Source organism: Nomascus leucogenys, chromosome 3, assembly GCF_006542625.1.
Source record: "Nomascus leucogenys isolate Asia chromosome 3, Asia_NLE_v1, whole genome shotgun sequence".
In the NCBI taxonomy this organism is placed as follows: Eukaryota; Metazoa; Chordata; class Mammalia; order Primates; family Hylobatidae; genus Nomascus; species Nomascus leucogenys.
The window spans coordinates 113,838,815-113,859,273 of record NC_044383.1 but is presented as its reverse complement, the minus strand read 5'-3'; the positions used below and the strand labels follow the sequence as shown (position 1 = coordinate 113,859,273).

The window sequence follows — 20,459 nt, the reverse complement described above, 5'->3', positions numbered from 1 at the left end:
AGGTATTTGAAGATACAAATCCATGTCTGTGCTTCACTTTAAAAGGTTTTATGTGACATTCCTTGTGGAACAGAGTCCCATCAAAGCCAATCTAAAATGCCTATTTAGAGATAATTATTCTTGCTGCACTTTGTACAAATAGTCAGGTGAAGTATAAGACTAAAGACTATTTTGCAAACAACTCAGTCCTTTCATGATTTTTTTTAACAAAAATGAGGACTGGGGAGAGAGAAATTATGTTTCAAAACTTATCATATATTTGTCATTAAATTCTGAACTTATTATCTCATTAATTTTTTTAAGTTTTTGCCTACATTTTAGACTAACCCTGCTTGTTCTTGTGAGCCAACCAGTGATCTCCAGCTGCAGCTCAGAAGAAACAAAAGGGAATGGGTAATATAAAAATCTGGATCAATATTCTAGTTATGAGCAATTATCCTGCAAATCCTGCCAGGTGATGGGAATGAATAGGGTGCCCATAACCCAGAGGATTCCTTTTTGGGAAAGTAAGACAAAGGGAGCTAATCAAAGCCAAGCACAATGCACTGAAATCTTAGCAAGCATAACTGTAGCCACCAGTTATCTGGGCATGTCACAAGATATCCTTTTCTCTCCCTTGCTGGAGGAAGACTCAATTCCACAGCTTCACTTTAGCATTTGGCTTATGATAATGAGTCCTTGCAACCCCCACAAGACACATTTTTGTCCCAAACTCAATTCCAAGCTTTGGATCAAAGCCCTAAAATAGAAAACTGGATCTAAGGGATCCAGAAACAGATGATCACAGAGGTTAAAAGGCACAACACTGGTGAGCGTGACTGATTCCCGCCAATTAAGCCTAGCTTCTCATTCCATGGATAAAGGTCACGCTAATATCCATGGCATAAATGAGATCTAGGGAATTCAAGGCTACTGACAGCAGGGATGATAGGGCATATGTGGGTAAGAGCAGATACTCCCATCCCCTGGGCCCCCCTGTTAACATGGTTGAAAGCCACTTTAACACCCATGGGTGGCACCTTGTTGTGGTCACCAAGACTCGGTAGCACAAGGACAGAGGAAAGAAAGAGGAATGCCACATTTTCCCTCTTCATGTGCCCTGGGTATTTGCTAGGAAGAGAAAGGAACCAGGGACACCTGCTCCCCTCTTTCTAGACAGTAGTCATTCATCTTGAGTCTGTACCCCTTTTGGATGCATCCTGAACCCCTGGGACTCCTCTGAAAAAATTCCTTCTTCTTTCCTTTATTTTTTTCTATCCCTTTCACTGATAGATAATTGTGTCTCCAAACTACAGGACACTCCCCTCAGATGCATCCTCCAAAATGGGAAGAGTTAATTTCCCAAACCTTAAACTGGTTGGCTTAGAATTCAGCTCCGGGGAAGGGAACCCAGAAGCCTAACATGCTGACAAAAGGGTAAAAGTTTTTTTTACCGGTCAGGCTTTTGGCACCCCTCTCCTTGTGTAAACTGGTAGAAGGCCTCAGGATTTTTGAACTGTCCTTACCCCTCCCTTATTCCATTTCTATATATGTTTTCTAATAACCCAGTTTGTCTCTTCTCACCTTCAGGCCATCAAACTCCAAACCATCATGCAACCAAAGCCTTTGTCTATGGCTCCTTTTGCCAGGAACCCTTAGATAGGTCTCTGAGGGAGCTCTGACTGCTATTTCCCTAAAATAGCGCCCCCGTCAGCAGGAAGCAGTGAAGATCTGTCTTTATCCTTATCCTTATCCTTATCCTTATCCTTATCCTTATCCTTATCCTTATCCTTATTCTAAGGGCAGTTAGACGTACTTCTTTAGAGGGGGGAATGATAGAGACGGAAGCACCCAAGGGTTTCCCTGGTGAAGCCCCACCCTCAAGCCTAAAACAGCTCAAAGGCTGAAAAACCAGACTGCTGGTCCTGGAGAATCTCCAATTGGCCTGAGCTCTAGGGGGATGGGGTAGAGCCTTGGGAAGTTCATGCTGTTTGCAGGGGGTAGGAGCCTGGCCTCTCCTTTTCCTGTGTGGTAACCTGGGATTCAATGTGTGAGATGGGGGTCTGTTAACAGGAACCCCTCTGTTTTGCTGAGTTTTTTCCTTTTCACCCAGTAAATTCCATTCCCCCTCCCCCTTCAAAGTGTCTGCAAGCTTAATCTTTCCTGGTCATGTGACAGGAACCCAGTTTTTTTCTACAACTTGAGCCATTGTTGTATTTATGTTTTTATTGACTCCCCAAAATAATCTAGCAACGTAGGTTTTATAATCTTAATTCTAACAATAAGTAAACGGAAGCACAGACAGTGCTAGAAAAATGGCCCAAGGTCAACTCAACTGGCAAACCAGAGTTGAGTTTTTTGTTTGTTTGTTTGTTTTTGAGACAGAGTCACTCTGTTGCCCAGGCTGGAGTGCAGTGGCGCTATCTTGGCTCACTGCAACCTCTGCCTCCAGGGCTCAAGGGATTCTTCTCCCTCAGCCTCCCAAGTAGCCAGGATTACAGGCACACACCACCATGCCCAGCTAATTTTTGTATTTTTAGTGGAGATGGAATTTCACCATGTTGGCCAGGCTGGTTTCAAACTCCTGACCTCAAGTGATCTGCCCGCCTTAGCCTCCCAAAGTGCTGGGATTACATGCATGAACCAGCATGCCCAGCCATTGCTGAGATTTAAACTACATCTTTCCCAATCCAGTACCTGTATATTCAAACCAATTTGTCCAATTTCATTTTCCAACAGTTAGTGGGTAGATTTAGTCTGTGAATGAGGCCCAGGGAAAACCTTTATATGAAAGCTTCATGTCAGCTCTAGAAATCACCACCTCCTGGCCAGTGTATTTTCACTTATTAATTTTATATTTTATATATAATGAATTCATTATCAAGTGTGGGTGAAAGGAGGGGAACTCTATCGTATAATTGCGGTAAACTTGTGGTCAGCAAAAACACACAGAAAACTGACACATGAGTTAGTGTATTCTATTTTCCATTTCAGTTTTATGAATTTTAAAAATTTAAACTGCCTGTCAGTATTTTATTTCAAAATGATCTGGATTTTGGTTATAAATCAGCAATATATATTAGGCTAAATGTCATGAAATTTGATGATAGGATAACAACAAAAGAGCTACACAAGTTTAATATGTTTGTTAATTTCTCAGTTATTTTTTGGTAGCATAATTAAATATCCTTTTATCTTAAATATTTTAATTATTAATGAATTTTAAAATCATGAGCAAAATAATTATTTTAATTTGAATGCATTTAAGTTTTTAATACATGTACAAGATCTTAACAAATAAGCATAAATCAAAAACATCAGAAATAATAAACTACATGGTCATGATGGCATTAATTTTTTGAAATTACTGATTGTCAAGTTCGAGTTTTTCATTTTTAATTCATTAATCATTTCCTGAAGTTTCAAGTTAAATGTTTCAGGAATTATTTCCATAACTTCCAGAGCTAGATTCCGAATGACCTCTATATACATTAGATTTTTCTGTGCAAAGATAACCTGTAAAAGATACAAAATGATTACATGTAAACTCTTGCAAATTTTTTAAACTACCTTTTGGCAATATATGGCCCATAATTTTATTTCATTTCCTTTCTACTAATTTAGTGGTAAAATAATAAATTATACAAAGAAAAGTAAACATGGTATGTCATTCATTGCATTATTGGCAATACCATTTGGCAATATCTGACTTATCAACTTTACTTCATGTTCTTTCTATGAATTTGGTGGTAAAATAATAAATTATGCAAGAAAAAATATATATAAAATGTCACTGTTATGTTATTGGCAATAACTAATAATAACACTATACATCTATTAAACAGAATAAGTTGGATCAACTGATTTTTGGGAAAAAGCTCCAAGAAAAATTTTCATAGAATAAAGAAGACTTGGTCTGCTACTCATTGTGTGAAGGGAAGCTGCCTACTGACAGAGAATGCTGCACTAGAACCAAAGGAAAAACTTCAATTGTATGAAGTCTATAAAGTGTTTGGATGTTTTTGTTACTCTAACTGATGCAGAGGTTTTTTTAAAACATAGGTTTAATTTATTCATGTTTAATTTACTCCATTTTTATCTTCAGACGTGATGTTTTGCTTTGAAAAACATTAATAATATAATTATGTTTTAAGTTTGGCTCAATGCTTCAGTGCATGTATGGCAAATCGGAATGATATAGTCACTTTCAAACTGGTAGATAAAGAATTCTCTGGTTTTTTTTTTTACCTCACTAGAAGATCCAGCATTTGAAGGGCTAGAATAAAACCCTTCTTGCATGACTAATAGTATTGGATCAAGAGAACTGAAGTAAGCAAAACTGCTAGTAATTTCATTAATCATGGCAGGTTTTCTTTTGAAATGTCTTCATTTTCTTTAAATTTAAGAGCAAAGTAGAAAGTTTTTTAAAAAAAAAATGATCTGATGTGCAAAATAAGGAATATATATCAGTATGTAGAACAAAACAAAAAAGTGTTTCAGTTGGTTTGCCAACTTCAAGTTTCAACATGGTCTCCAGATGAAAGGACAGGCCGTGAGTAAGAAGATTAAAATGTGTGCTCATTAAATGGTTCTATATATCAAGAGTGATTATTGCTAAAGGAATAGAATGGATACCCACAGGAAATCTTAACTTTATTTTTGGAGTGCTGTAATGTTTATATCACTGATTTAATTATTATTTCTTCCTCTATTTGTTCAACATAATACTGATTTTTAAAAGTATCCTTTTAAGGTTCTTACCTATAGATTTATCCACATTGCCAAGCATATTTAGAAGAACCAGGACTACATTCTGAAAAGCAGTAAAGTCACTGATGAAAGGGGCTACATCAGTATTAAGAAGAATTCGCGGTGGCATGCCCTTCTGGAACTTATATGATATAATCAAGGTTGTAGGAAAGAGGACTGCAGCTAAATGATCCACAGCCAGTACCCAATTTCTCTCAAAATGCGCTTCTGCTTTAGAATAATAATCATATCTAAAAGAAAAACAGAAAAGTATTTAATTATAATTAGTCACCTCAGAATTTCAAGCTCATTGCCTTCAGAAAATATTGGTTCTTGCCAACAAACTAAATTCATAATTTTATAATTTAGAAAATAGGTTTGATATTGTGATGACTTTATTCCATCCCTCAGGAGATGTGAAGATGGCTCATTAAAATTCTAAATCTAGGAAGAATCATCTCACTAATTGTTTACATTTTACATTGCATTTTATCTTCTTTAGTTCAGCACATTATACTTGAATACCACCTAATAACCAAAAGTAAGGCATTTTTAAATCATACTCTTTGCTAATGTACAGATAAATATCAAAAGTCTAAAGCAAAATTTTTGCTAGACTCAAATATCCTTTGTGAAACTGTTGATTTCTTAAAGCCAGGGGATCCCAGAAACACTGGATTTCTAGAAAAATAGATGTCTGATTTTTACTATCTAAATTGTAAATAATTGGCATTTTTCTACCACAGGAAGCCTCGGGTAGAAAAAAATCCTCTGTGGTTGTTAGAAAAGACTCTGTAATTATTAGAAAAGCCTCTGTAACTATTTGTCCCCATAATAGGTGAGAAAGTTTAGTTTCTCCTAAGAAATGGGGACAAATAATTACAATGGAAAGATTAAAGTTATATTCAGTAGTTTTAGAACTATAAAAGTCACATCTTCTGTTTCTATGAGCTGTCTAAGCATGCTGAACAACTTGTAGTTTTGCAAACAGACTTGTTCTCCCTGAGACATTGTGTAATCACTATGTGGTTCACCAGGTATGTTCTGTTTCAAGTCTCATCACAGATATTACCTTTTTCACAAAGGTGAAGGGCATTCCAGCCCACCTGAGGTGGAATCTACCACTTTCTTCTCTTCTATATTACCATAACACCATATCATCCACATATTTGAAGATTTTTTTCTGTAGTTATATTCTATTATAATGTCTAGAAATTCGATTATCTGATTTTATTTTGACAGCAACATAGAAAAGATACATTAAACAGAAGGTACTTGCATTATGCTTGTTGAGATTAAACTATAACAAACTATAACATAACCCAGATAATACCTGTTGTCTGTTTGACTCCTATACACAGCATGTAATAGATTGCAACCATGGCCCCAGTTCTTCACGAGTCCCTACAATTCTGTCTTCTGCTGTGTAATTTTCATTACCAGTTCTTCCTACATTAGGTGATAGGCAGAAATTCCCACTCCTGACTCAGTCATGTAACTTGACTTAAAAAATACAATATTAACTATTTTGACATAGCATAAACTTGAAATGCATTTTCACAATTTGGTTATTCTTTCTTGCAATTCTGCAAGCACTATGGAAAACAACCAGGCTTGTCTGATGTAGAATGAGACGGGGAACAGAGCTGAGCTTCCCCAGTTACCCCTGCTGGAGCCAATCAAAATCGGCCAACATGAGAGTGAACCCAGGAAAGATCAGCAGAGCTGCGTATCTAAACCCCAGACAACTGAGCAATAAACACAGTTGTACAACACTGAGGTTTAGTGATTGTTGATTGGACTGCTTTCTTTCAAACAAAGCTAACTTAACTCAGGGCCACACACATAGTAAATTGCAGGGCCCTGTTTTAAACCCTGTCAATCTGCCTTTAAAACTCATGTTCTTTACTACTGCCTTTTGTCATGGTGATAATAGTTACTTTATATTGACTATTTCTCATATGCCAGCAGTACGTTAAGCATAACTTATGGATTTCTTAATTAATCCTCAAAATTGCCCTATGTGGCATGTACTATTGTTACTGCTATTTTAAAAATAAGAAAATTGAGTTTCTCCTTGTTTGAACTCCTAGGTCAAATGAGCCAGGATTTAAAACTCAGGTCTGTGGAACTTCAAAGCAAAACATCTTAATTTGTACATTATTACTTCATTTCAAGGAACAATCATTAGCCTTGAATCTTGTAATACGAATTCATAGACCTTGACAAACCAGAGACCTCATAAACAGGTAGATTAACAAATCAGAGCACATAAGCAGGCATTTGAAATCTTCCATAATAATCACATTAAAAGATTAACCTTTCGCCAGTATAAGGCTTTGAAAATATTCAAATTGCCTGAGGAACTATTATTAAACTTTCAGTGAGGTGAATTAATAGAAAACATGTATCTTTAGCTTTCTTAATAGTGCGTCTGTTTATAAATTTATCCATAACACAATATTTTATTATATTCTGAACTGATCCCAATTAAAGAGACAATAGAAGGGAATTTTTAGGTAAAAGAGTTTTTTAGTAAAAATGCTGTTTTTAACAAATACTTGTACTTTTGCAACCTACCAAATCTCCATAAAAATGACAGAAGAAATAAAATCAGAACACGCGAAGAACAACAAGATTTTGGAAGCTGAAAATTGAAAAGAACTAATTGAAAAGATTTAATAGAATCAAGAAAACTAAATTCTAAGTAAACAGAGACGAAAATAGAAAAATAATGCTGATATACTTTGTAGAATTATCCTCGATTTAAGTCTGAGTAATATCTTCTGGGTAAAAGGAGATTGCTAAAATCAGGGAGATTAAAAGACTTTAAAGAAGCAATCATATACAAAGATTTCCTTCCAGATTTCAAATAGTAGGTAACTGCCACTCCTCACCCTGGAAAGGGTACAACAGAGGGTCCTTGAACTGTGTGAACTAAACATGGTTGAAGGTAGGAACACCACCTTGGAAACAGGATATAAGTGTAAATGATATACTGAATGCAAAGACACTCTCCCCTTGCTTCTTCCTCCTCTCTTGACTTCAATAATACTAACAGCCAGGACTTCACTTCTGAAGCAGGTGACTGAAAGTGTCTCTTCTGGAAACTGGGTGAGCTCAAGAGAAAAGACTTGAAGTTATTGGAACCATAGTGTTGAGACAGCCAAATGCCAAGGCAGATAACAAGGGGAGCCCAGAGATCCTCCAACCTGCCCCACAAGTGTTTACATCAGATGCTTTTGTGCAGATGAGGAAACCTGCCCAGGGCCTTGTCTAAGCATGCCCGCTCGCTCACTGGCAGCATGGAGTGGAGCCACAGGGAATTTGCACCTTACACAGGGGAGGAGCCTGTTCTTTTCAGCTCGAGTGGTGGCCTGGTGTTCAAACTGTGAAGTAGGAAACCTGCTAGCAGGACTCTCTCTTGGTTTGCTGAGAATTATTTTTCCTTTTTCCTTTTTGCCCCATAAATTCCATTCCCCTCACCCTTCGAAGCGTCTGTGTGCCTGACTTTTCCTGGTCGTGTGACAAAAAACCATTTTTTTTTCTACAACAGTGTCAATAGTTAAAAGATTACCTAAACAACCCAGCAAGATTACTCTAGAGGTATGTTCTTAGTAGAAAACTTCCACTCACTCAGTCAGAACTTCTAAGTGCTTCTTTTTAAATTTGAGTAGACAGTCAAGTATTACCAGATACCAGAGGAAAGCCTTTAACATGAATTTGAGACACCGAAACAAAATACACCTCCAGCAACCCCCAGAAGCACCAAGTGACCAAGCAAAGGTCCTTTCTAGGGCTCACTGTGCACATTCATCTCTTACAGCAACTGGGATGTGCGTGTGTTCTTTCTTAGACTCAAGCTCCATGAACATGCGTTTTAAGCTCTTTGAATTCATTTGAGCATTTTTTTCATCTGGACCATATTTAAAAGTCATGACAGAAACAGGAGTGGGTCCTATAGGGAAGCCTCAGGTGTCTGACTGGGTCGGACAGAAACTGGACTGCGTTCAGTAGGTAGGTCTGGTTACCAAAACATAGGAAATCAATGAGTTCATCTGGATCCAAAGATTCCGGAACTCCTCCATCTGGAACTTCAGCAATTTAATGTTTAAAAAAAAAAAAAGAACTATGGATCCAGAAGCTATGCTTTTCTAGAGAAATGGGTGAATCTTCCCAAAGGTAACTTACAATTACAGTGGCCACAGTGAGGAAACTCCTTACAAAATGCAAACAGGTGCTTGTCTTCATAGTTACAACAGCTCCAGGGACAAAAAAGACTTATTCATACCTATTTTGAAACTCAAACCAAGGGAGGCCCAAACTAAAGAAACTTGTGAATTTGGATGTCTGCTTTTATTGTAAACAGCCAAGCCATTGGAGAAAAAAAATTGTCTATTTTTACACCAGCCATCTGATGAATCCACTCCCTTTGTCTGTACTGTTTCCCCACCAGAAGAAACCACAAAGGCTTCACTTTTGGCATAATAATCAACCATTCCCTCAGAAAGAAAATCTATGAATGGTGGATTTGGGGGGAGGAGGGGGTTCATATCAAATCTGAAAAGTCCCTGTGTTCAATCCTGTCTAATTGACACTTTGACCATTTTCAGAAAAACATTTGTAAGAATTAGCCCTCTCTGTTTTTTCAGTTTGACCTTGCTTCTCCCATGGTGGCTTCTCAGTGAACTGAAACCTTGCTTCTAAAACCCCTGCTCATTACACGCGCTGCCAATTCTGTTTACCTCTTTCTTGCTGTCATAATCTTTGCTATACCCCAAAAACTCTTGGAAAAACAACAACTACTTATTGGTCTGTCATTCAATTGTGAAAACACACTAACCTAAAAGATTAATTAATCTGTGACTATAAGATTAGAAGTTTCTGTGCTGAGTACAGGCATAAAAAAATTCTTGTCTAATAAGAAAAAATTACATCTATAAGGAAAATCTCAATTTGTAAGACTGTCTCCTTTTCTACACTGGGAACAAAAGGAGGACTAGGTCACTAGAAACTGTTACAATGAAAAAGGCCTTGGTTTAAATCTACATAACAAGCCTTGCCTTTGTTTAAGTTACTTTTCCTGGCCATTGTATCTTAACTGGGACTTTACCTATACCCTTATTTCTCTGTTGAGGCAAATGATGTTATTTAAACTTGAAGTCTAAGCTCTTTACCTCTGAAATGTAAATTTTCTACCTGACCTTAAGTGAGAGACATTCCTTTGGAAATGCAAATTTAGAGAGAGCTAAGGGAAAAAAAAAGGAACTATTTGGAAATTTGTAAGTGAACATTTCTAAAAGTTTTATCTTTTTCTTCTCTCTCTCTCTCACACACACACACACACACATACACACACACATAAAGGAGGGTTTTGGCCATATGGGCAGATAGTCTTGCTTCATTGGCCAGAAAAAGACAATTTTGGATCCAGATATTCTTTAATAAATTAATGAGCTTGTATTACTGTACCTGGCACATGTCTAAAACTTTTAGAATAAAATCATAATGATATGAACAGCAGGCAGGGAAATACTGGATAGAAGAGGGCAGTTCCCCAGCAAAGTCCCCACCAGTAAGCCTGGGCCCATGGCCCTAAATGAGAACTTCACATCTCTGTTTTCCTACCCAAATGTTGCTTTTTCCAAAACTACTCTGGCCCTGCATGTCCCCCATCCCATACCCATAAAAACCCCAAACTCCAGTGGCAGAGGAGCAGAGTGGTGTGGCAGAGACCACATATTGTAACAAGAAAATATGAGACAGGAATGAGACATCAATCAAATACCTTTGAGAAATACATTTGTTTGGTCCAGAAAGGCGGGAGGATTCGAAACACGGGGGTGGGGGTGGATCCAGGCTATAGGAAAATTTAAACATTTTCTGGTCGGCAATTGTTTGAGTTTGTCTAAAGACCTGGGATTAATGAAAATGTTCAGGTTAAGATAGAAGAGTGTGGTGACTACGGTACTTTTGAAGTCTCATAGAGGCTGCTTTAGAGAAAATAGATGACAAATATTTCCCATTCAGACCTTTAAAAAGTGCTAGACTCTCAGTTAATCTCTTCAGGATTGGGAGGGCCTGGAAGAAAAAGATCTAGCTATGTTAACAGAGATTCTTTACAAACACAAATTTCCCCCAAGAAGGACAGCTTTGCAAGGCCATTTCAAAATATGGCAAAGAAACATGTTTTGGGGCAAAATATTTTGATTTTCTTCTTTGTCACATATGCCATAGTCAGGTTGGAAAGTAAGTAATGATATATAGGGTTAAATAAAACCCATCTGATGAGAATTTATGGTTTGTAGGGCATGACTCCCCAGACCCCTTAGGTAGGAATTTGGGCAAGATTTAAAAAATTAAAGCTTAGTCTTCAATAGAGATAATATTTTGCCTCTTCTACAGTTTTTTATTGCAGAGGGACCAAAGGTATTTGGAGCTGTTAATAAACATATTTTGTGCCACACTGACAAATTCACCATGAGAAAACACATGCTTCTAGAAAGTATAATTCATAGATTTATCAGTCTACAGATTACTGGTACAACAGTTCACAATTGCTTGTTTCCTAGTGTTCACTGGAAATTAAGGTTAATAAGAGTTAAGATTCTTAATTATATATAATTGAAATCACTAGAAATAAGGAAAACAAAGCTATATGCAAGTAGGCAGGTAAAATGTGCTTTTGGTAAGAAAAGCTATAATATATGAGGATGTTTTGTTTTGTTCAAGAAAAAGAAGAGCAAATTTTATCCTGGTATAGAATGACCAGTTGTTCCAAAATGAGAAGAGAAGAAGTATAGGACAAAAACTGAATGTATAAGAAAGTTATAAAAGGTGTATGAAAGATAAATCTTGTGAAAAAAAATTTTGTGTTGATCAAGTTGGCTAAAATTAGAAGAGAATTATTTATACGTTTTCTAAAAATTGAGCATTAATATCAAAGGTACACTGATGCAAAACTAGAATTTGTTTCCCTGTGTTAAGGCAAGGTTTTCTTGGAGTATTAGTCTGTTTTTAGTAGGACATTGTGAAAAGTTTTTCTTTACCCTTGAAGTAATTGTCCTAGAAAACAAAGATTCCGCATTTTACTAAGATAATTTCCTATGCTTCATGTTGTCTTCATTAGGTTTTTTGATCGTTTAAACAACTGAGTCCTCTCTATAAAAGATCGAAGGTTTTTCTATAACTATGTAATTTTTCTGTATTTGCCTTTAAAGTCTTTAAATTATCACTCTGATTAAAATGAATGACTATTATTTCCAACTGATCTGTGATCCTATTTTGATCAAGTATTTTAAACCTTTTATATTTTTGGCAAGCTTCCAAAAAATCAAATTCTAAATCAAGTATTTTTATTGACCTTAAATTAATTTTGGGGCTTTGCAGATGGTCCTTTGGAACATCTCAAAAGGATATCCGTCCTTATAAAAAGAGAGATGTTAAAGTAATTGGGCCTATTTGATAAATAATATGGAAAGCCTTGTCAAATAATAAGTAATGTTAAACCTTCTTTAAGTTGTATTTGTATGGATGTGTTATTAATATGTGTTCCAGAAATTTTATGAAATTCCTAGAAATCTGACCATCCCATTGGACCAAATGAGAATTCCCAGAACTGTTATGAAGAGACTGATTGATTCATAAAACATCTAACCCAACGTCAAGTAGAAGAAGAATTAATTGGTTACTAAGAAAATGCTTTGGCAGATTTTCATGCTATGTCAGCCAGAACTGAAATTGTTTAGATAAGCAGTTTGAACAAATATCATGAGATTGACTCAAGTCAAATTACCTATGATAACCTATTTAATAAGCAAGCTATTAACCTGATTTGGAAACACAAAACTGATTTTTTTTTTTTTTTTTTTGGAGATGGAGTCTCAGTCTGTCACCCAGTCCCCAGTCTCTGGAGTGCAGTGGCACAATCTCAGCTCACTGCAACCTCTGCCTCCCGGGTTCAAGCAATTCTTCTGCCTCAGCCTCCCAAGTAGCTGGTACTACAGGCCCGCACCACCACGCCTGGCTAATTTCTGTATTTTTAGTAGAGATGGGGTTTCCCATATTGGCCAGGCTGGTCTCGAACTCCTGACCTTGTGATCTGCCTGCGCTGGCATCCCAAAGTGCTGGGTGTGCCAGCCAAAACTGACATTCAAAAAAATATAAATTCAGTGTTAAATATGGACTCATGGAAAGCACAGATGGCCTCCTAGTCCTTGCTGGGTCCTAAAAGCTTCCATTATTAAAAGCTCTATACTCATCATGGAAGAGATAAAATAATCCAAATTATGAGGAAAATATTGGTGGAGTGACTATTCTGAAATGCCTTATCACTAATATTTGGTTTGTTAAACTGATAATGCTGGTAAGGCAATAAAAACCTCAAGTGATACATTTTTGGCACATGCTGGATCATTTGAACACCTACAGACGTATTTAATTCAATTGCCACCTTCAGTGCATATTTCCTGGTTTTATAAGTGCTTTTCTATGTGGGAAGGCCAATGCTACAACAATAGTGAAAAGGTTATTAGAAAATGTCCTTATAGGGCATTCCTGGAAACATCTCTAGCAATATAGGCACTCATTTTACCAGAAAAGTTATAAAACAGTTTAAAAAGGTATTACAAACACAGTGGCATTAGACAAAGTTAATAGAATTTGTTGGATTGCGTTGGTCAAAGGTCCTACTGATTGATAGCAATCAAATCCACTCCTATAGGAAAAGACAGATTTCATAAAAAGACTCTTTATAAAATAGTTTTTGGAAGGCCTATATCTCTAATAATAAAATCTCATATATCTCATGTTCTTCTAAACTCTGATATGACTCAAAATTGTGAGGCTTCAGTGCATTTTGCCAAAGCATATTTTCACCAGATAAAAGAAGCCCTTTGCGGCCCACCAGCTGATAACAATCAGATCTTCCATGATCTAGAACCTAGAGATCAGTTCTTTCGGAAACGACACCAAAGAAAGACTGCCCTTGAACTCCGTCAGAAGGGATGGATGCAGCACAACTTCAGGGATTTGAGTCTTGGATCCACATTTCTCAACTCGAGAGAGCCCCTTCAGACCCCTGGGACTGTACATCCATTGGAGACCTCCAGGTAAAGCTTACTAGGAACGTTTTTTTTCCCCAGAAGAAGATGGCATCCTTGATCTAGACAGCTTTCCCAAGATCATGAATAAAGTCTTTTCTCCTCTGTCAACATGAAGTCCTTTCTCCTTTTCCTTTTTGGCCCATGTTTCTTTTCTGTTTATACATGGCAATATAATGTGGTAATGAAGATTTCATACTCAGTTACTTCTACATGGAACTTAACTGAGTATTGCATATGTCATGTTAAACCTAAATCCTCACATGATCTTAGAGATACTCTGCTCTGGTTCACCCCATAACAAATTTCATTGATATTCCATGTGCAACATCTAGTTCTTTCTAAACAGCTAGACTTTTAGACTCAAATATTCAGATTGCCTGTTTAAATCCAACAGTAGGCAAAACCTATAATGAGAGTTTGGTAGTTAAATTAAGCCAGAATTGAATTTGAAAAACAAAAGGAAGATAATTTGACGTTTCTAGGCAAATTTATAACCCTAATCCTTTAGTTGTTAGTATCTTCTAACCATACAATGATTAAAAAATGAGGCCTTAGACAAATATTACTAATGCTGACTCATAATGCTGACTCATAATGCACAAGGCATCTCACACAGCAGACTATCTGTAGGGTTCTTCCAGAATATATTTTTATTTGTGGAGGATTTAACAACCAACCATATATATGGGCAAATCCATGTCTCAATAATTACAAAATAAGGAGCCACTGGCAATTAAGAGATTCCAAGAGTACTCCTGTCACTCCATAACTAATTGGAAACTGTATATTGGTCTGCAACTCTTAATTTGAAGTACGGAATAAAGAGGAATTTACCAGCAGATATGAATTCTTCTTAATGGGTATTGTTGGGTAGAAAATTCCTCCCCTGGCTTTGTATAAATGTAAAGGAGGTTGTGCTTAGAAATATGTCTCATACATTAGTTACTACAGCTGACTCTACTGCAAAGGCTATAATTGTCCAGCAAACTTCTTTAGATTTTCTTGCTAAAGGTATATTAGGTAACTGGATTGCTTTGACTACCTTTAGGGAGGAATATGTGCGCTAGCTAACACTCCCTGCTGTACTTAAGTAAATTCATGTAGGGTAGAAGCTCAATTGTAAGAAATCAACAAACAAGCTAATTGGTTAAAACAAGTAGATTTTTCTTCTGGCTTATTATTTATATATTTGATTTATGTTGGTTCAGTTCATGGAGGTTCCTTCAGTTTCTTAGTATCAGCCTCCTGACAGCCATCATAATAGTCTCCCTGGTGCACCTTAACCTCCCCAGAGTCTTAAATCCTCTTATGCAGCTATTCATTCTATGTCAAATGGTCTCTTTAAAATTAGAATAATGAAAACATAAAGACAACGTAAATAACCAGTCAACTGTCCTGATTTGTGAACTGTGAATTCCATACTGATACCAATGATGAAAGTGACAGAGAGTGGTGTCAATGCCCAAAGTTTTGGTCAACCTCTCAAAATTGAGAGGCAGACCAAAAGGTGGGGAATTGTTAAATTAAGTTGGCCTAAAATTGCCACGATATGTAGCAAACTGCAACTTAATGTAGTTTGTAAACAAACTGCAACCGAGTATTTTCTTGTAACAAATATGAGTCTCAGCCAATCACAGCAGCTGAGCTTCAGCCAATCGCAGGCTGCCAACTGATCAAACCGTGCCTATATAAGGCAAATTTCTCATCACACTATGTCCAAATAAGGCAAATCTGAGCTGTAACCAATCAGGGTGTTTCTATATGTCACTTTCTTTTTCTGTCTATAAATACTGCCTGCCCACATCACTGGGTGAAGCTCTCTGAACCTCTACTGGTTCAGGATGATGCTGATTTATGAATCATTCATTGCTTAAGTGAATTCCGCTACATTTATCTTATCTATAGTTTGTCTTGTAACAGTGTCTATGATTAAATAATAAAAGTCATCTACATATTTATATTTTATTTTGTTTTCTGCAATTAGGAAAATGTGTTGCCTGTTGCTTGTTTGTTTGTTTTTTCATGAAAGGCTTTTTTTTCTCAAAATTTTCCCCTTCTTCATAAAACACTTTTTTAAGCCTGATCATGTTAAAATATTTACACATCCTCACTATAATCTCCAATGGTTAGGCTTATTATTTAATATAAAGATTGAAAAACACTCTAGAAGAAGAAGAAAAATATATAAATAATGCCCAAAATTATTTATCATATCAAATAAAGATACTTTAAAGATTCATTCTTACCTGTCTTCAAAACTTTTGATATTATCTGCCAAGGTTGAAGTGTGTGCAGCCCATAAGTACTTCAACAGATCATCAAACTTACTAAAAGGTGACTGCAAATACTAAGGTAAAGAGGTCAAATTTATTAATATTTGAGCAACTATACAACCCTTCTCCCTGAAATTTAGTCATGTTCAGATATATTTTAGCAATATTGTACATAAAAGAAGAATTTTATTTCTAAGAAAAAGTATATATATGGCCTTAATGCCTAACACTCTTTAAAGAACACAAAAATATTCATTAGTTTTAATAATAGCATATGCATCTATAAGGATTGAACTTCAAGTATTTTCAGAGTTTATATTTTATACTGATCAGGTCTTTATTTTTCCCTATTAACACTGTTAAAAGTACCATAAAATCATGAGTAAAATTTTTTCTTAAAATGTTTCATTACATCTAAACTAATGCAATAATCTACTAACGTACTAGTAAATTTATCTTTTCTTCATTGATTTTAGTCAAATTTCTTCCAATATCCTAGTGGACATGAAGATTCAATTAATCAGAATAGCCTATTAACCATTCAGCAAAATATCCTGTATGCTCACCATTTTTGTATAATGTATTTGAGGCAAGAAGAATGGATAGATTTATGTTAATGCTGTATTGAGGCAGTAGGTGTTAATGACTCATAACACTCTACAATATATTATTAATATATCATGCATAGCAATTTACATTTGCATACTAAGGAAAATATTATGCAATGCACAAAAATATCCTGGACGAAATTATATGACAAAATAAACTCTCTTCCTATCTCCTAAGAGTATAAAGAAGGAACCTGGTAAAAGGCGTTCCACTTGTTCATTGTCTCAGGGAAGGATGAACGACAGCTAGAAACATCATAACAAAACTTCCTCTCATTCTTGGGTGGGGGCAAAAGCCTGACTTGGTCTGATGATATCCCCATTATACCAGAATCAACCGCAGCAAGAAAGGGTAATGAAGACAGAAAATAATTCAAATCTGTAAGAACAAAAGATTTATTATTACTACAAGCACTAACAAATTTCAAAGAGGATATTTTTAAGGAAGGCATAAGTCATAAAAAATTTCACAGACCCAAAAACATGATAAAAGCTAAACTTCAGGAAAAAAAAATTGAACAAAAATCCTCCTAAGGGTCAAATATATAACTTTGATTGCATTTCTGTTAATAACCCTATAGTCATAAATATATAACATATTGGCTAAAGTAGTCGACTATATTTTAAAACAAAAAGTAATTTTAATGGATATCATAATATTAATTTTTCAAAGCATTAAGTAAAAATGGAAGAAAGCTATCAACTTTTCCACAAAATGGTACAAAACCTCTCATTATGGTTTTATTGTGAATTGTACTTGTATTTTTATCTAAAATATTTTAACATGATTATAGCTTTGGTAAATGAATGTTTTCTATTTTATACACGTAAGTTTAATTTGTAACCATGATATCACTAAATTTTTATCTTATTTTATCCTTTAAAGCACAAATTTTGGGTAAGTTTTGACAATAGATCATTGGATAATTGGACTGACAATCAAACAAGACTATTTTCACATTTTAAAAAATTTTACCTATATATAACCTATTCCAGCAGACTCAGACATTTTCATTAGTTGGATATTAGGCTTATACTGATTTCCACTAGAAATCAGTGATGTAGAATATTTCATCCTAGACAGGCATTTGTGAATGGAATCCTATGCCGCAGTGTAGCAGGCTAATCCTCCAAACTACTAAACCAATCTAAGAATAACAAACTCTGAATTCTAGATCTGTGGCCACTACTATTTGTGAATCTTTTAAAAGAACAACTAGGGGTAGTAAGAGGAAAATGCTTAAGGATACATATGATGTGTGTTGCTCTGAAAAAGTGAAATTTAATGTGGCCATGTTTCTAACTACTGGGAAATACCTCTAAGGATTTGTGGTATAAATTGTTTTCATTACTAAAGCATAAAATTAAATGAAAGAATTAGAAAATACCTTCTGGTTATTTTAGCATTAAGTATATGATTAAAGCCTGAGATTACTGATTGGTATAATGAATTGCAGTAGGCATTAATCTCTGGCATGTTTATGGGTTTCAATATTAACCACATCTGGTCTGAGCAAAATGAAAAACATCATTTGTCTTGGTGTGTCACTTCTCATCGTTACTTATTCTGGAGATTCTTTGTCATCAGTTGGACCTCCCACCTAACTACCAGAGCTGGCCCCTCAGAGGCCACTGCTTTTGCAGAACCTTGTTTTCCTCCTTCTGTGAAAAGCTGGATATGTCCTAAGGAATCATTATTGACATTGTGGCTGTTAAATCCCTTAATGTGACCTAAAGGCCATAAGGTACACGGTGAAATAGATTCCTTTTTAAAATAGGAACAGGATTGTTTTAGTTCTGTCTCTGTCCCTAAGATTTTAGGTTTGAATGCTTTCTTTCGGGAAAGGTTAATATCTGTTTTGCCACTTAAACGAACATACCAGCCCACCAACTGTCCACAGAGATGCACATATGATCTCCAGATTCGTAGCCACAGTTTGTCCTTCGGGTTGGATCAGCTAATCTGCCTGGAGGAGAGAGGATGCACAGTTGTATTTCTTATACACATTTTGAAACTGGCTGTAACTATTGCTTAACCACATAGATTTTGCTTGTAGATACAAAAGCATTTATTTCTGAATGATATGTGTTTGTATTCCCATCATTCTTTATCTTTTACTTTTTAGTTTCTAATAAATTTCTTTTCTTTTCCTTAACAACAACACAGTTTTCTACTTTTGAATTATAGGTCCTAAGTATTATTTGCTTTTGTAAGGATTCTCTCTTCTATTTCCTCCTCTACCTTCTAATCGAAACTATGAAGCAATATGCATACAGATGAAAAGAGATGGTCGAGAGTCAAAACAAACCCCTGCTCCACCGCTTACTAGCTTGACTTTATCTAAATAACCTCTAATGCCTTAGTTTTCTCATCTATGACATGGGGATAATAATATTAACTACATTATAAGGTTGTGATGTGAGGTAAGAAAAAGCACCAAAAGTGTTTCACCTGTAATATGCATTATGTAAATATTAGAAAATAATCATCGTTTTTCTTCCAAATGAAATTGCTCTTTTCTTACCCTCTCTCTCACACACAATAGTTTCTTTATTGGCTGTGTTATCAGTTGGGAGTGGGCAACAGGCACCACTCTTTCTCATGAGCTTCTATCAACCAGAACAAAAGTATCTTTCAATTCATGCATATTTTATCCCAAAATGTAACTTCTGTCTATACACTATAAGGTACCTTATTTCCAAGAGGAAGCAAACATTTTACAGAGAAAGATCTTCATGAACAATGTGACGCTTCTTTATAACCTCATATCATAATTAGAACTTTAAGAAATTCAAACTAATTTGACATCACTTTGTATATCCCCTTGACTGTTTTGTTCATCTCATTGCTTAGAAAGGAGTGTGGCACTTAGTAGAATTTCAACAAATATTTGTGAAATGCTCAATAGATGAGATGTGATGTCTTTTCATAGTTGATAACTATGTCTTATGCCTCATTGAAGTTTCTAATAATAACACACAACCCACAAAAGAAGGATTTGTGGATAAGGAGAAGGATGGGTAGAAAAACAATGATTATAAGGGAAAAGAGAACAAGATAAAGAATCAATTTTTAAAAACATAGTAGGATATATACAGAGTCCAAATACTTCATAGGTCTATTGGTAGATCATTACAATGAAAACAAGAGTCATTCTTACCTGTCCTGTATTGCCAGCCATACTGCAGAGGCAATCCCCATAAAATATTTTGTTCATTTTCTGGTGCAAATTTTGCAAAATACCTGGCTGTCTGGTTCAATATGATTTTATACATCCCCATTCTCTCAAGGTATACCCAGGGATTAATAATGTACATGCTGTTCTCCACCCTGTAGTCACCGAGCTGACCAGGACTCTCCTTCCACAGAGGGGGCTCTATATCTGAGAGATTGGAGATCCCTGCTAAGGAAGCAGAAAAGGAACCAACTAGTACACAAACCCAGGAAGGAAAAAAAGCCATTGTGCCAGAGCTGGGGATTGAGATTGTAGCAGGGCTTTTATTGGAGAATGGAAGAGGAAGTCATGATATTTGCTTACCTCACGCTTATCAACGCTTTGCTTTTTTGTTTTCCTGGATAGGGTGAAAATGTAGAAGAAATTGATGTATTAGCTAACATTCAGGACAATTAAATTTTCCAGCCTCTCCAGTGTCAGAATACTGTGTCAGAACCTAAATACAAGGTTAGGCTCATTTATAACGTATTAGATAAAACTATTTATCAACAAAAACCTTCCAGAAGTTTC

General features: G+C 35.8%; 1 protein-coding gene across 1 annotated transcript; it reads right to left on the bottom strand.

Moving 5' to 3' along the window:
* Positions 1 to 3,225: 3,225 nt before the first annotated feature.
* C3H6orf58 (chromosome 3 C6orf58 homolog) lies at positions 3,226 to 20,208 on the bottom strand. The gene is made up of 6 exons (XM_003255689.3): positions 19,875 to 20,208; positions 18,594 to 18,680; positions 16,908 to 17,092; positions 16,079 to 16,179; positions 4,741 to 4,979; positions 3,226 to 3,495 (listed from the first exon to the last, which is right to left on the bottom strand). Exons 1-6 carry the CDS (start codon positions 20,173 to 20,175, stop codon positions 3,416 to 3,418), a joined length of 993 nt encoding a protein of 330 aa, XP_003255737.1. The 5' UTR covers positions 20,176 to 20,208; the 3' UTR covers positions 3,226 to 3,415.
* Positions 20,209 to 20,459: the final 251 nt, after the last annotated feature.

What these genes read in the sequence shown, in the direction of transcription:
- C3H6orf58 (XM_003255689.3), bottom strand. Translation starts at nt 20,175, where the DNA reads ATGGCTTTTTTTCCTTCCTGGGTTTGTGTACTAGTTGGTTCCTTTTCT. An exon ending in TGGCTGGCAATACAGGACAG is followed by an intron (nt 18,681 to 19,874) that starts GTAAGAATGACT and finishes TCTCTCCTCCAG; the next exon opens with GCAGATTAGCTGATCCAACC. An exon ending in CAATGTGGATAAATCTATAG is followed by an intron (nt 3,496 to 4,740) that starts GTAAGAACCTTA and finishes TATCTTTTACAG; the next exon opens with GTTATCTTTGCACAGAAAAA.